The sequence below is a fragment of the Solanum tuberosum genome, unplaced genomic scaffold, assembly GCF_000226075.1.
Source record: "Solanum tuberosum cultivar DM 1-3 516 R44 unplaced genomic scaffold, SolTub_3.0 scf00118, whole genome shotgun sequence".
Lineage (NCBI taxonomy): Eukaryota > Viridiplantae > Streptophyta > Magnoliopsida > Solanales > Solanaceae > Solanum > Solanum tuberosum.
Genome location: NW_006239043.1, coordinates 386,482 through 403,563, shown reverse-complemented (window position 1 = coordinate 403,563; position 17,082 = coordinate 386,482). Strand labels below are relative to the sequence as shown.

Genomic DNA, 17,082 nt, shown 5'->3' with positions numbered 1-17,082 from the left:
TATAGATATTTGATGAAAGCTAAAAATATAAAGGGATTTAAAGGACCAAAATTGTTTCATACATACATAAAGAGGGACTATATTGAACTTATAATCAAACATTAGGGACCTTTTTGTCATTTTCCTTGTTGTTAGTTTTGAGAATTGATTTCATTTTGACACAATAGAGAAAACTCATTTCCAAAGTGATTCTTCTTCCTTTGCCACCTTCTCCACACTACCCCACTCCCCACCCCCCACCCCCACTGAAGAAAAAGGAGCTAATTGAAGTTGGGTTTTGCTCATTTTTCTGTTTAAATTCTTGAAATTGAAAAGGGGTTTAACAGAATCATGGAAAAGAAGAAGGAGAAGGAAAAAGAAGATATGAGGAATTCAAGAAGACAGCTCAAAGCTATGCTTAGGAAGAATTGGCTTCTCAAAATCAGACACCCTTTTGTTACCTGTGCTGAGGTTAGCTCATGCAATTTCATACTTCAAAGAGTTTAAAAATAGGGAAAAAAGAATAAAGATTCAATTTTTTTCTTTTGATCAAGGAAAAAGAATCAATTTTTTTTGTGTGGAGTTTGGTATATTTTTATCATGGATTTTTTGCTGTCTAAAGTTTATATTGTTGTCCAAGATTCTGTAATTTGTGTTTATGTCTGATGGAGTGAGGAGATTATAGTTTCTCTATTTGGTGATCATCCTATTAGGAGTTGTTATAATCCTGGAAAATTGTAATGTGCCCCTGGAGAAAAAAAGATTCAATTTTTCTTTTGATGAAGGAAAAAAGAATCAATTTTTCTATTGTGGGGGTTTGCTTGAATTTTGATATATTTTTATCATGGATAATTTATTGTCTTAAGTTCATATTTTTATCCAAGATTCTATTTTTGGTGATCATGTCTTGTTGTTAATTACTTACTATTTTCTTTCTATGATGGAGTGAGGATGTTTAAGTTTCTTTATTTTGGTGATCATCCTCTTAGGAGTTGTTGCAATACTGGAAAAAAAAGATTCAGTTTTTTTTTTTATGAAAGGAAACAAGAATCAATTTTTCTATTGTGGGGTTTGCTTAATTTTGGTATAATTTTATCATGGACCATTTGTTGTTGAAAGTTCATATTTTTATCCAAGATTCTATTTTTGGTGTTCATATCTTCTTGTTAATTACTTTTTTTTTTTCTATGATGGAGCAAGGAGATTATAGTTGCTTTATCTGGTGATCACCCTCTAAGGAATTGTTATAATCCTGGAAATGGTAATGTTCACTGAAAAAAAAAGAGATTTCTTTTGATGAAGAAAAAAAGAATGAGTTTTTCTTTTTCGGGTCTTGCTTGAATTTTGGTATGTTTTTGTCATGGATCGTTTGTTGCCTAAAGTTCAAATCTTTATCCAAGATTATATTTTTGGTGTTGATTCTTTCTTGTTAATTACTCATTTTCCTTCTATGATGGAGTGAGGATTGTGGGGTTTGCTCGAATTTTGGTATAATTTTATCATGGACCATTTGTTGTCGAAAGTTCATATTTTTATCCAAGATTCTATTTTTGGTGATCATATCTTCTTGTTAATTACTTATTTTCTTTCTATGATGGGGCAAGGAGATTATAGTTGCTTTATCTGGTGATCATCCTCTTAGGAATTGTTATAATCCTGGAAGTGGTTATGTTCACTGAAAAAAAAAAAGAGATTTCTTTTGATGAAGAAAAAAAGAATGAGTTTTTCTTTTTCGGGTCTTGCTTGAATTTTGGTATGTTTTTGTCATGGATCGTTTGTTGCCTAAAGTTCAAATCTTTATCCAAGATTATGTTTTTGGTGTTGATTCTTTCTTGTTAATTGCTCATTTTCCTTCTATGATGGAGTGAGGATTGTGGGGTTTGCTCGAATTTTGGTATAATTTTATCATGGACCATTTGTTGTCGAAAGTTCATATTTTTATCCAAGATTCTATTTTTGGTGATCATATCTTCTTGTTAATTACTTATTTTCTTTCTATGATGGGGCAAGGAGATTATAGTTGCTTTATCTGGTGATCATCCTCTTAGGAATTGTTATAATCCTGGAAGTGGTTATGTTCACTGAAAAAAAAAAAGAGATTTCTTTTGATGAAGAAAAAAAGAATGAGTTTTTCTTTTTCGGGTCTTGCTTGAATTTTGGTTTATTTTTGCCATGGATCGTTTGTTGCCTAAAGTTCAAATCTTTATCCAAGATTATGTTTTTGGTGTTGATTCTTTCTTGTTAATTGCTCATTTTCCTTCTATGATGGAGTGAGGAGATTATAGTCTTCTTTATTTGGTGATCATTCTCTTAGGAGTTGTTATAATCCTGGAAGTGGTTATGTTCACTGAAAAAAAAAGAGATTTCTTTTGATGAAGAAAAAAAGAATGAGTTTTTCTTTTTCGGGTCTTGCTTGAATTTTGGTTTATTTTTGCCATGGATCGTTTGTTGCCTAAAGTTCAAATCTTTATCCAAGATTATGTTTTTGGTGTTGATTCTTTCTTGTTAATTGCTCATTTTCCTTCTATGATGGAGTGAGGAGATTATAGTCTTCTTTATTTGGTGATCATTCTCTTAGGAGTTGTTATAATCCTGGAAAATGATAATGTCCCCAAAAAACCAAAAACATTGGGCCAAGTAGTCGACTTCTCAGTTTTTTCTTTTTGCGGGTGTGTGTGGGGTGAGGGGGTGGGTTGGGAGGGGTGTGTGGATGGGAGGGGATGCCGAAGTAAAGGGAAGGAATGTTCTGTTAAGGATCAAATTACACCTCTAGGAAAAAGATGTAAGGGGGAAGCTTTAACAGGGAGCTAGCACTGAATCCTTAATGCCAGATTACCATTTGACTTTGACAGACTGAGTTGAGCTCCATTAGTTCTTATGTTCTTCATCCGCTGTTGTCTCTTATAGATAAAAATATTTGGAAGCATTGCAAAAAGAATAAGTCGCATGGGCGACCAGAGTTCAAATGCCATCAAGACTTGAATAGATAGGGTATTTGTCTCATCTGGTTAAGCTTTGGTGGTCAGAGTTGTAATGCTACTTGTTACACCCCTTCCCCCTCCTCCCCCCAAAAAAAAGAATGTTACATGTCGTCCTCTTTTTATGATCTATCATATGTTATTGGGCAACCGGCTTAAATACAGAATTACAAGTAGCAGTTGCATGGGATTTTACTTACAATCGTGCTACTATGAAGACAATCAATGTTTTCCATTAAAGATGTGGAATCAATAAGAAATACTAAACCTTAACAGGGGATCAATGGAATTCAATGTAAATGGTTCCTGTGGATCAGTAGTGGACCATTATAAAGCGTTGCATTATGTAAACTACTAATTTGATTCAAACTCTTACAAACCACAGTAGGCAAAAGGAAAAAAAAAGAACTTCATAGTTTCTGTTTTTGGCTTCTGCATTACATTGGGGATGCAGATCTAAACAATTTAGGGACCCTGGTATTGCTGTAGAATCTGTTTCTTTCCCTTCTTGTGATTATCCCTTCTTTAGTACTGAAAGTTTTACTCTTTTAGCAATTGTTACTGCTTAACCATTTAGGTAATCTGTAATTGTTTTCTGGTTTTCTTTTAATGTTTAAATAAATTAAATTGCAAGAATGTGCGGTGAATTTGATTACAACGACGCCTTAGTTTCAAACAAGTTGGGGTCAGCTATAACTTGTTTGGGACTGAGGCGTAATAGTTGTTTTTGTAATCAAATTCTCTTAATATTTTATATTTCGTATTCTGTCCTCAGTGGGTTCTTGAGATGTCATAGCTTTTTATTGAGAGAAGAGGGACTAATAATTTCTTTGTAAAATAAATCTTTTAACTACAGATTTTACTCCCAACTCTCGTTATGCTGCTGTTGATTGCTGTGAGGAGTAAATCTGATATCCGCATCCATCCAGCTCAGCCGTATGTTTTCCTCAACTTGCTTTTACCTACTCATAATAGATTTCTGTTCATTAGCATTTCTCTCTGTTTGCATAGTACTTGTGTCTTTTGGAAAGGCTGAAAATGGAGTAGGACTAAGTTTATTTAGGAAAGCATGAAGCTCTTTTTCCCTGCGCTATTAGTTAAGTGAAGCAACATGATTTATTTTCTGTTGTTACATTTTCCAAATGCGTATATAAACATTGTGGGAGATCGAAGAGTGGCAGATATATAATAAGTGGCAGATATATTCTAATAGTTGTTGACAATTTCTTCTGTTTTGTCCAAGCTGGTCTGCTGATGATTAACGTTTGTTAACCATATCCTGCTTAACAAAGCTTTACATTTTCAGTTGGTTCCCCGTACTTATGTCAAGATTCTTCTATCTGAAACTGGTAAACAAGAAATATGCAGGTATATTCGGCAAGGGACAGGGATGTTTGTGAAAGTTGGAAAAAGTGACACTTCTCCCCCTTTTAACCAAGTTCTGGAGCTACTATTGGCCAAGGAGGAGTATTTGGCATTTGCACCTAATACACCTGAGACAAGGACGCTGATCAACATTTTATCTCTGAAATTTCCCGTACTGAGGGTATATTCTGAGATTTACCTCTTACTGATATTTCTTCACTATATTTTTCTCTAAATTTTGTAATCAGGTCTTCTTTTCTCTTATAATGAAAATTTTCAAAGTATTAAGATGATGGTACTGATCACTTGTCAATTGATGTGTCTGTAATGTGGGAAAGGGCATAATATCTTCCAAATGGAGTTTATTCCTTTTTTATATATTTTGTGTTCTGGTGTAAAAGTGTTTCATTGTAAGTCCACTTGTTCTCGGGGATTTCTCGGTTATAAAAAAAAGGGTGTTCCATTGTAAGTCAATGGTTCCAATGCCTTGCTTTCCAAAGAATTTGATATATAATATACTTTACCATTATTTTGAAATCTTACTCAGGTCAATTTCATTGTTTTATTTTGGCTGGTGGGAACGAGGTTAATTTCATTCGCTATTGTAAAGGGCACCATTGCTATGATGAATGCACTTGTATCTAAGAGTGACATATATCTGCTAGACTGGGATAAAGAACTGATACTGATCAACATTTTGTAAATACAAGCATGTTATGATGAACTCAGCTAGTCTGGCTGTCTCTTAGTTTGGTGAATGTCTTCTAGATTTTGTTTCAGATGATGCTTAGTATTTATTCTTTTGCAGCTAGTTACCAAAGTTTACGAAGATGAAGAAGAACTTGAAACATATCTACGTTCAGATCTTTATGCTGCGTATGACCAAAATAAGTGAGTTATCTTTTCGACTTTATTTTGGTATACCCAATAGATGAGGATATGGCTTGGAAGTTGGTTGTGATGATTGTTTTTTAATAAGGTAGATAATTTTATTACTGTTCGAAAAGCTCCCCTATACATGCTGGACACCAAAAGAGGTTGGAAAACCTTCTTCAAAGTATTTTTCTTTACAAAAAAACCCAGTCTTAGATCTTGTGGATTCTCCGAAAAGAAATTAAACGCAAGGCTACATGATTGTTTTTAATAAGGTAGATGATTTTGTTACTGTTTTGAAAAGCTCCCTTATACAAGCCGGACACAAAAATAAGTTAGGAAACCTTCATCAACCTATTTTTTTTTACAAAAACCCGAATCTTAGATCTTTCCCCAAAAAGAAATTAGACGTGAGGCTATTTAAGGGTATTCCTTAAATGTACGAAGTCATTTTTTTATAACTGTCGTGCCTGAGCCAGCTTGCTTGCACCTCGACTAATTCCACCGGGTACCTGCTATTGCCCACCTGTACAGGTTTGGACATATAGGGAGAGATCACATAGTGTTTTTGCCTCCGCTAGGATTTGAAGCTGAGACCGCATGATTCTCAACCAACTTCATTGACAAGTAGGCCACACCATTGGATGCAAAGTCATATTCAATTCCTTGTAACACTCTCCAGTTTCTCCTTCCATACTACCCACATAAGGGATAAAGGGGTAACCTCCCATGGCCGTGGTCTTCTCTTTCCTGCTTGTAAATGCCCAACCGTGCAATGGGGCTCTTACTGTACCTGGTATCACCTATTGTTTCCTGGACCACTCTCCTGGACCCGACGCCACCTTACGGTTTGGATGTTATGATATAATAGCTGAGGTTGGATGTCTTAAAGAAGTCATATAGATGATACAGTTTATAGTATGCCATTGTTGCATGAAATGTTCTCTGAATTTTCACCGTGTTTGAACATAAAAAGGTTTATTCTTTGAACCTTGAAGTTAACATACCTGCTCGACTTTCTTCAAATTACGTTCTGAAAATTTATATTGGTAGTTTATAATTTGAGGTACATAGCAGAAGGATTTTTAAGAATGTTATATTATCTCTTCATTTAATATATGTGTATCTATACTTTATCCTTACATACCTATCAAAAAAATAAACTAAAAAGAGACGAGAACTTTATGTTTACATAACTACTATGTTTTCATTTTACTATCTTGCTGAATGTTGTTTTACTTGTTGCTATATTTGTGAAATTTAAGTTCTTGATACGTACTGTCTGATGGAAAATATTTGCTTTGGGCGGTTTCATGTGCCTTTCCTTATGGAATATCCATGTTATACTTTCATATTAGACTGAAGGATAAATGCCAAGTTATCTTTCCTTTTTCTTGCTTTTTTGTAGGAACTGTACAAACCCTAAAATCAAAGGAGCAGTAGTATTTCATGAGCAAGGTCCTCAGTTATTTGATTATAGCATACGCCTAAACCATACATGGGCTTTCTCAGGATTTCCTGATGTTAAAACCATAATGGACACAAATGGTCCATTTCTAAATGATTTGGCATTAGGCGTCAACACCATACCAATTTTGCAATATGGCCTCAGTGGGTTCTTAACAGTAAGAGTTTGTTAACCTCTCTGCTACCTTTCGGATCCAATGGTTATGTTAGTCGTTCTAATTTATTTATGTTCACATTTTATTGTTAGTCCCATGGAATATTTGGCTTAAATTTTTTAAGTGAAGTACCCAATCCATGTCTAGAGGGTGTTGTATTGAAGACATAATAAATTAGTAAATAGCTCAAAAATAAATTAGTAAATATCTCACAAGTTAGCAGAAAAGATTAATTGAACAAGATATATGTTGCCTGCATTAAGATCTAAAACTTGTCATAATTATCCTCTTTGGCTGCTTAATCTTTTGGATGAAGTGGAGAAACAGAGTTAAATAGGCTTATATCTTCTACTTTGCATATCCCGGTACAATTATGTGCCTTAAAAGTTGCTAAAGGTCTCAAAATCAATTGGCAGGTTGTAGCTTAGGATTTCGTTTCCACCCCAATAGCCACATATAGTACAGGTTTCTTGAGATTCTCAATATCTCTCTTTCTGTATTTCCTTATGGTCCGTCCTTACATAGTTATCATAGTTAGAATCGTCCGACTGCACAAGTATGAACTCGATTAAGATTACTAGGTTAGAGGAGCTATATGAATTGGTTAAGGTAGTTGGATGAGTTGTCTCATTTTTACTTATATGGTACTCTAGCTTACTAATTTTGAAGTGAGTTTCATATGCATGGACTGTAAGATTGTATGAAGGCGTTGATATGGAGGATGTTTTTAATCTGTGGTATGATGGCCAAGTATTCAGGGGGTAACTTTGCATCATACATTAGGACAAGATCAAAAGGAGAAAAAACTTTGATGACAGGGGCACCATCTTTGTGAAGTAGGAATTTGGTGTCTGCAAAATGTGATATACCTGTTCACTAAGTTGATAGGCTGATGTGAGATTGACCACGTGCATAAATATTTTTCCTTTTTTTCTTTTCACAGCTCCAACAAGTCATAGACTCATTCATAATATATGCTGCTCAAGCAACTATGACGAACTTACAAAGGTTGCCTAGCCACTCTCTTGATTCAGATGCCCAGCTCAAGATACCTTGGACTCAGTACAGTCCTTCAGACATAAGACTTGCTCCATTTCCAACTCATGAATATACTGATGACGAATTCCAGTCCATTGTCAAGAAAGTCATGGGAGTGCTGTATGTGAATTCTATATTTCTCTTCTTCTTGAGTTCATATTAACTTTCTCCACTTATGTATGTTTTCCTGTGCTTTTATTATTCTATCTCATGCTTTGATATATTGGTTTGTAGGTACTTGCTGGGGTTTCTTTATCCGATTTCTCGTCTAATAAGTTATTCTGTCTTAGAAAAGGTATAGCATATCTGAAAAAGAATTGCTTTGTTTTTCCTCCCGAAAACATGCTCTTCACTTTCTAACTTGATCGCAGTTGTGGAAGAATTTTCATAGCATTTATTTTTGGTATCTTTGATCTGTAGGAGCTCAAGATAAAAGAGGGCCTATACATGATGGGTTTGAAAGACGAAATATTCCATCTCTCTTGGTTTATAACATATGCTATTCAGGTAAAAATGCAACGTTTGTCTCCCTAAAGACTAATTCCCCCAACATAAGAAAAACATAATTGCGGATGTTCACAGACGACACCCAAACCAGAAGAGGTGGAAAAGTAAGAAAGAAAGGGAGAAGCTTTCTCATTTTGTATGACTTTGTTGAGAAGCTTTCTTCTGTTGTATGACACTATGAGTATAGTATTTACTTCTTAATCTTTTGCTAACAAATGAAAATAAACGAATTAGCTCCTTGGAGATAAATAAATTGAATCACTAAATTTTTTTTTCTCCCGTCTGATTTTAGCATCTGATATTTTTTTTCCAAAACCCCTGTCATGAACCACGTCATGTCTGAGTTATACTGCTTATCATTATTGTTTGGTATATTGATCTTTCATGACATAAGTCATCTGTACTTCGTGTTTAATATTCTGTTTCTTTGGCAGTTTGCTCTTTCTTCTGTGCTACTTACAGTATGCACCATGAGTACCCTGTTTCAATACAGTGATAAGACGTTGGTGTTCGTGTACTTCTTTACCTTTGGCCTCAGTGGAATAATGCTCTCATTTATGATTTCCACGTTCTTCACGAGAGCAAAAACCGCGGTAGCTGTCGGGACCCTTACTTTCCTTGGGGCATTCTTTCCCTATTATACTGTCCACGACGAAACAGTCTCCATGTTAGTCTTCATTCCATGTGATTTCGTAGTTGTAGCGATATCTGCAGTGCATAAAACTCCTTGTTTATTTCTCATGTAGGATAGTGAAAGTGATTGCTTCTTTCCTTTCACCTACGGCCTTTGCATTAGGATCCATCAATTTTGCTGACTATGAGCGTGCTCATGTTGGACTCCGGTGGAGTAACATGTGGCGGGTATGTTCTTTCAGTTTTTTTCTATCTTCTTTTCTTATTCATTTCCTGCACATCACTGCCTTGTTTACTTATATTAATACTACAGGAATCTTCAGGAGTGTGCTTTTTGGTCTCTCTCCTGATGATGTTACTTGACAGTTTGTTGTACTTTGCAGTTGGTCTGTATCTTGACAAGGTAACTCTTCTGGACTCGGTTAAATATTTTTTTTAAAATTTTCTCGATTCTACTTTCCTCTCCCTTTATTTCCCATATGTTCTCCAACTCACCGTAGTTGCTAGTTTTTCCTTTTTTGTTTTCTTAAAACATCTTTTTTTAAAATTTAAAAAGGCCATTACAGCGCTAATTTTAGGTTCCTGTTGGTTTTACCTATGTTATTCTTTTGGATTATTCTATAAAAGCTGCTATAATGGTATCATTTAGGATGAGTTTGAGAAGTTTTACTTATCCAATCAGGTCCTCCAAAAGGAGAAAGGATTTTGTTATCCATTGCATTCCTTGATTCAGAAGTGCTTTGGGAGGCAGAAAAAAACCAGAAATAATTATGCATCCACCTCAGAAGTCAAATTCACTGAGAATTATGATGAAACATGTAGTACTGATTTTATAAAAGATGTATCAGGACCAACTTTAGAATCAATGAGCTTGGAGATGAAGCAGCAAGAATCGGATGGCAGGTAAATTTGTGTCATGTGAATTTCTAATATTTTAGTGCATATAATGGAATAGGTGTTTCTTTGTCTTACAGTGGTACTTCACAATATTTCCAGATGTATTCAGATCAGGAACCTACGAAAGGTGTATGCTACAAACAGGGGGAACTGTTGTGCTGTTAATTCCTTACAACTGACTTTATACGAGAATCAGATTCTGGCACTTTTAGGTATCCATGTTTGGTTGTCTCTGCCATTTTATGTGGCTTCACTGGATCATTAATCTCTAACTCACCTACAACAAGCTGGACAATAGTCCTCAAAGACAAATGAGGGTTGAGAACAAGTTTTGGAGGACCAATGATTAGTTTAACGTGTACAAAATTTGCTTTATCTTTTAATTTCCTCATTATGCGACACAGCAATATCTATTAGAATGGTACAACTGGAATGAACTTCTGAATGTTATGTCCCTTTTTTCTCTTGGTTTGTAAGATCGCGCAGTGATGTCATTAGTAGAAAACCATGTACTTTTGTATGGTCTTATTTTTGCTATACTTATATACAGGTGCGTTTTCGCCCTTCTTTAATGAAATTTATTACTTAATAAAAAAAAAAATAGATCATGAAATGGCCTGTGAAATCTTTCGTCTGACTTTGTCAGAATGTGGGCATTTCATTTCACAATTCTTTCAAGGAAAAATACCTTTTACTAGTTCTCTTGAATTTCTTATTTGTTTTTCTTGCCTACTTTATCTCATTTATTTCTCTTGATTTTGTTGATTAAAAATAACTTCTTTATTTTGAAGGACACAACGGGGCTGGTAAAAGCAGTACAATAGCCATGCTTGTTGGTCTCATTTCTCCTACTTCGGGAGATGCTCTGGTGTTGGGGAAGAACATCTTAACTGACATGGTAAATCGCACATTGAGATCCTCATATTTTGACAAGATTTAGAGCCTTGAAATGTTCATATGAGCCACTAGGAATATGTGTGCGCGTCTTTTTGTGCCTGTTCATTAAACCCAAATGAAGAACTTGTTTAGTGGATCACTTAGCTCAATGAAATTTATCGTGGTGGTTGCTATTTTTTTATTGTTCATTTTGAGTCTCTTTTGTTCAGAACTTCAGATACTTTGGTTATCTAACTTAGTTTTGTTGCTTTAACAGGATGAAATACGGAAGAGTTTGGGAGTCTGCCCTCAGTATGATATTCTTTTCCCTGAATTAACAGTAAGCAAATTATTTGAATGCCGTGGGAGATGCTATTGATACTTCCCTCTTTGTGAGGATTTCAATTACCTTGTTATCCACATAAATGTCTAGTTGACTGTGTTAATTCTGAATCTAGAAGTATTCACTTCATTTTGTGCTTCATGTGCTTCTAATTGCCTGCATTTATATTGAGGCGGTATCATCTAGAGGTGTTCCTTATTTTTCTATTGAAAATCTAACTGCCAATCAATTAACTAAACCTTAATCCCAAGCTAGTTGAGGTCGCCGGTATGAAATCCTCTATATCTATTCTGCTATATTCGAGATCATCTAATACCAATGTTCTTACATAATTTCTTTAAAGGTATATGGAGTTTAATAACTCTCACACTTATATATACACTAACACACAAATCTTTAGCTGTAACTAAAAGACTATCAACAACTAAAGCTTTATCTCAACTAGTTGGCAGTCTATCATTATGAGGTTTCTGTGGAATTAGGGACATCTATTTGGTTAGCTTTGATTAATTTTTGTAACAAAGACATATCTACCTCAATAAATTTGCCCTCTATTCCTGAAAAGTTTTATTTTCTCTTCTGAACACTGCAAATAGATAACACTTCTAGATCACACCTGAAATATCAATTAAAACCAGTATAGAGCCAAAGATTTTTGAACACTTCTGGTGATCCTAGTAGTTCTACTACTATTACTACTATAACAACAACATACCCAGTGTAATCCCACAAGTGGAGTAAATAAGTTCTTCTACATAATGATGATATTTCTATCAAGTTTTCGCTGCATGATGATGTTTTGGGACATCGCCGAAACTCTTCTGTTGCATGGTCCATTCCTCTGCTATGTTTCTATTTTTTGTTTCATATTTTTCTTTTTAGAAGTTCATGTGCTCTATGCTTTTAGTTGCGAGTGTATACTGTCCCCTATTCATGACCGTATCGTGGTTAAATGATTTTTCCCAGGTGAAGGAACATTTGGAAATATTCGCTGATTTAAAGGGTGTTTCTGAAGATTCTAAGGAAAAGGCTGTGACTGAAATGGTTGATGAGGTGAGTTTTTCCCTGAGCACTCTTGAGATAGCCGATAAATGGATTACGGTGCTATATCTTCTAGAATCTTGAATGTAGATTAAATTATCTTCCTGTACAAAATATCTGGTGTCACCTTTTTTCTATCAAGATGAACTAGTGGACTTTAAATTGATTGATAGAGCACTAGATACTTTTGGAAACTAAAAAAGCTGAAAAGGTCCTATGTTGTATAATAAGTAGTTAAAATCTAAAGTTTCTTTTGTTTAGTTTATGCAATATAAATGACTTTCCTGCATAGAGCCTTCACATAGGATGAGTAATTATTGATTGCATGAGCCCTGTTTCTTGACAATTATGACAAATATAGCTTCTCTCCTTTCCCCTTGGTGGTCCTGCTTGTTAAATTGTTTCTTCCATGGCTTAATTCAGAACTCATCCTTCTGTGCTTTATAAGCTGACCGTGGACGGGATGTTTGTTCTTTATGTTTGATTAGGTTGGATTGGCAGACAAGCTTAATACTGTTGTTAAAGCTCTTTCTGGAGGTATGAAAAGGAAGTTGTCCCTTGGGATAGCTCTTATAGGGAACAGTAAGGTTAGTACAGGTTAAACAATTTTGTTCATTGATTGTGCCTTGAAACTTCCTGAAAATTTTAGTCTACTTCTTAGGTTATTATTCTCGATGAACCAACAAGTGGAATGGATCCATACTCTATGCGGTTAACTTGGCAGCTGATTAAAAGAAAAAAGAAGGGAAGAATCATATTACTTACAACACATTCCATGGATGAAGCTGATGTGCTAGGAGATCGGATTGCTATCATGGCCAATGGTTCTCTAAAGTGCTGTGGAAGGTGTTTCTCTTTGCGACTGAGAACTTCAGTTTATTTTGGAATTTTTTTTTGCTTCACTTGGGGTTATAGTCTTATAGAACACATGGCGCTAGGAAAGGTGTACTCTGCTACCCTTACGAGGAGTGACCATCTTGAGACTACTTGGCCTTCGCTGTAGCCATGAGTTAATGCTGCTTTTATAATTTAATGTCCTTTGTGAAATTTATTTACCAAGTTTTCATTTTCTTGACAGTTCAATCTTCTTGAAACATCAGTATGGGGTTGGTTACACTCTTACTCTGGTTAAGGTATGCTCATCTTAGCTAGGTTAACGATTCTTAAATGTTGGGGCCTTTATATCTCAAAATAATCATTTCTAAGATTCTTGGTGGTATTGCTATTTTCTGCAGACTGCACCAGGTGCCTCAGTAGCTGCTGATATTGTTTACCGCCATGTACCTTCTGCCACATGCGTGAGCGAAGTACTTCTCTTTCTTCAATATTTAATTTTTCCCTTCCTTTGCCCTTCTTTCTCATTCTATAATAGCTTCCGTATTGATGTGTTTTCACTATGGAGTTTGATTTAGGATGCCTACTTGCATATTGAGCTCAATCACATAAAAAAGATGAGGAAAAGAAAAACTTTCTATCGACAAGAAACTTTTGTTACTCGTGCCAAACAGTAAAAACTTTCTACTATTTTAGGTTGCAGCAGAGGTTTCCTTCAAGCTTCCCCTAGCATCCTCATCCTCCTTTGAGAGCATGTTTCGGGAAATAGAGCGCTGCATGAGAAGATTCAACCCTGGATTTGAAACAACAGACTATAGAGAGGTAGACAATCTTGGCATTGAGAGTTATGGCATATCTGTCACAACTCTGGAGGAAGTGTTTCTGAGGGTTGCTGGTGGTGACTTCGATCAAGCAGAGCTCCTTGAAGAGAAAGCGGATCCAAATTTATGTGATTCCGTTGATTTAAAAGTGTGCCAAACTAATGCTCCGAAGACATTCTTCCCTTCCAAATTGTGTGGAAACTATTTTGGAGTCATTTGGTTTATGGTGACCTTAATTGGTTCAGCTTGTAATCTAATATGGACTGCAGTTTCAAGTGTCATTAGGCTTGTGACAATGCAGTGCTGTTGCTGTTGTATACTGTCAAGGTCTACTTTCTGGAAACACTCGAAAGCCCTACTTATTAAGAGAGCGAAATCAGCCCAAAGAGATCAGAAAACAATTGTATTCCAGCTGTTAATTCCTGCCTTCTTTTTGTTTCTTGGTCTGCTGTTTCTTAAGCTTAAGCCACATCCCGATCAGCAGCCAGTCTTCTTCACTACCTCGTACTTTAATCCTTTATTGAGTGGTGGTGGTGGAGGTGGTCCAATTCCTTTTGACCTCACCTTTCCTATAGCAAAGGAGGTCTGTTTACTATTTACGGCCGCATGTTTACTCTTTCTAATCATACTTAAAGGTTCTTCATCAATGCTTTGACTGTGCAGGTTGCCAACCATGTCCATGGAGGCTGGATCCAAAAGTATCAAGAGACAACATACAGGTTTCCTGATTCTACCAAGGCATTGAACGACGCCATAGAAGCAGCAGGATCAACTTTGGGCCCTGTCCTACTTTCAATGAGTGAATATCTGATGTCTAGCTTCAATGAATCTTATCAGTCAAGGTGAGTTACTCTGAAAGTCATCTTCAGCTTCAAACAATTGCTGTCATTTTTTTTCTTCTTGCAACCCTTCCCCAAATAGCTTCGCTTTTGAGCCAAGGGTCTATTGGAAACAATCTCTTTGCCCCACAAAGGTAGGGGTAAGTCTGCGTACATCTTACCCTCTCCAGACTCCACTTGTAGGATTACATTGGGTATGTTGTTGTTGTGTTAGAATAGGAATAGGTTTATACAATCCTATTAGAATAGGAATAGGTTCATACAAGCCTATTAGAATAGGAATAGGAATACAAATAGTAAATAATATCCTACTTGGTAAATGATTGTATTCTAGTCTGTAAATAGGATCTCAATGTAATAATGTAGACAAAACAACAATTCAATAATATTCTTCCCTTATATTTCTCACATGGTATCAGAGCCTCTACGATCTTGGTAAACAATCAAAGAGCTTCCACTACCGGCGAGCGGCTATTATCCATACATGCCGCCCGTCCGGCCAATGATTATGTTAGCAAAAGTTAGGTCACCGTGTATCTTTCTGGTGACTATTTTCTCATTATCTAATTTGTGTAGCATCGTCCCATCATTCTGGTGACTACTTTCTTATATCTAATTTGTGTAGCACCGTGCCATCATTCCGATGACTACTTTCTTATATCTAATTTGTGTAGCACCGTGCCATCATTCCGATGACTACTTTCTTATATCTAATTTGCAGCACCGTGCAATCTTTCTGGTGACTACTTTTTCATATCTGGTTTGTGTAGCACAACACCGTGCCATCATTCTAGGGCCTACTTTCTCATATTTAATTAGTGTAGCACCGTGCCATCCTTGACTATCTTTTTTGCATATCTGATTTGCGTAGCACCGTGCATCTCTCCGGACTACTTTTCATAATTAATTTGTGTAGTACCGTGGATTTTTTTCGAACTATTTTCTCATATCTGAGTTGCATAGCATCATGTGTCTTTTTTAGTGACGACTCAGATTTGATTTGCATAGTTCCATTCGTCTTTTCGGTGACTCCTCAAATCTGATTTGCGTAGGGTTGTGCCATCATTCCAACCCTACCCGTATAATTTTTCTTTTTTCAGTAGGGTCGTGCCATCATTCTGACCCTACCCATATTATTTCTCTTTTTCAATGGGGTCGTTCCATTCAATTCAAACTATTCTATATAATTTCTATTTTCTAGTTGGGTTGTGCCATCATTCCGACCCTACCTATATAATTTTATTTTTTAGATTATGACCACTTTCAGCCATCAAATCTAATACTCCGGCGTATGAGCATGTTCCGACCAATTTTTCGGTGACTTTCTTGTTTAATATCGACTCATCTATTGATTCCAACATGATCCATATACTTTATACTAGATTTTGAGCACTTTGTTGCTCAGGAGGGTTTAGTAGCCTTGTATGTCGATTGTGTAACTGAAACAGTCTTTGCAAGTTTAGTTTGGGAAGTTCAACACTGTAATTTTATCACTCTGTATTTTATCGGCATTATGCATCAAATTCAGTATTTCATGAGAAGATTGAGCACATTGAGATTGATTGTCAATTTTGTGAAGTCTAGTGATCAACTTGCTGATATCTCACCAAGCCCCTCATCGGTCCTCGTGTTAATTACATTTGTAACAAGCTAGGTACATGAATTGTATGCACTAGCTTGAGGGGGAGCTTGATGGGGAGTGTTAGAATATGAATAGGTTTATACAATTCTATTAGAATAGGAATAGGTTTATACAAGCCTATTAGAATAGAAATAGGAATACAAATAAGAATAGAAATACAAATAGGAATAGAAATAGTAAATAGTATCCTACTTGGTAAAGGATTGTATTCTAGTGTCTATAAATAGGATCTCAATGTAATAATGTAGACAAAACAACAATTCAATAATATTTTTTTCCTATATTTCTCACAGGTTAGTATTTTACTAGTGCTCCAAAAGGAAAAGTATCTATAGCTCATCCCTGTTATTGTGTGTTCTAATGTTGTAGCCCCGTGTTATTCCCAATCGATGTCTAGTCTAAGCTTGTGGAGGGTGGGGGGTGTAACAGTGTCACACATTTATTGCAACAATGATCTATTGTCTCCTTATTAGTCTTTGTTAATCCTCACCATTTGCTCTATGTTCTGTGGTTGAGTTAAGCCAAATGTCTATTTTTTCCTAATGTGGTCTTAGAGATCCATTCCCGTCCTCCTTTCTGTTGTTGTCTTTCCGAATGTTGGAACCCCCTTGTTATGTTATTTATGCTCCATATATCCAATCCTGAATGTGCGTGTTTGTGTGTCCCACATTGGTTGATATAATGGGAGTGTCTCACATTGATTGAAGTGTGTGATCACCAAATCTAGAAGCAGCTTAATCTGTTAGAGACAGTACATTATTATTGTTATAGAATGTATATAGATTTAATCGTAG

The 17,082-nt window shown here is 35.7% G+C and overlaps 1 protein-coding gene across 1 annotated transcript in view; it reads left to right on the top strand.

The window, feature by feature from the left end:
• The first annotated feature begins 250 nt into the window (after positions 1-250).
• The window catches only part of LOC102601830 (ABC transporter A family member 1), a 29,260-nt gene continuing 12,428 nt past the window's right edge, over positions 251-17,082 (top strand). The window contains exons 1-22 of the mRNA XM_006350117.2: positions 251-450; positions 3,814-3,893; positions 4,326-4,503; positions 5,131-5,213; positions 6,604-6,820; positions 7,761-7,975; positions 8,090-8,150; positions 8,276-8,362; positions 8,797-9,029; positions 9,109-9,223; positions 9,309-9,398; positions 9,678-9,898; positions 9,992-10,104; positions 10,684-10,790; positions 11,046-11,108; positions 12,078-12,164; positions 12,641-12,739; positions 12,814-12,998; positions 13,231-13,285; positions 13,388-13,459; positions 13,683-14,390; positions 14,471-14,649. Of these exons, the coding sequence (XP_006350179.1) occupies positions 331-450; positions 3,814-3,893; positions 4,326-4,503; positions 5,131-5,213; positions 6,604-6,820; positions 7,761-7,975; positions 8,090-8,150; positions 8,276-8,362; positions 8,797-9,029; positions 9,109-9,223; positions 9,309-9,398; positions 9,678-9,898; positions 9,992-10,104; positions 10,684-10,790; positions 11,046-11,108; positions 12,078-12,164; positions 12,641-12,739; positions 12,814-12,998; positions 13,231-13,285; positions 13,388-13,459; positions 13,683-14,390; positions 14,471-14,649 (3,368 nt within the window). The 5' untranslated portion in view covers positions 251-330. The remainder of the gene's footprint in view (positions 451-3,813; positions 3,894-4,325; positions 4,504-5,130; positions 5,214-6,603; positions 6,821-7,760; positions 7,976-8,089; positions 8,151-8,275; positions 8,363-8,796; positions 9,030-9,108; positions 9,224-9,308; positions 9,399-9,677; positions 9,899-9,991; positions 10,105-10,683; positions 10,791-11,045; positions 11,109-12,077; positions 12,165-12,640; positions 12,740-12,813; positions 12,999-13,230; positions 13,286-13,387; positions 13,460-13,682; positions 14,391-14,470; positions 14,650-17,082) is intronic.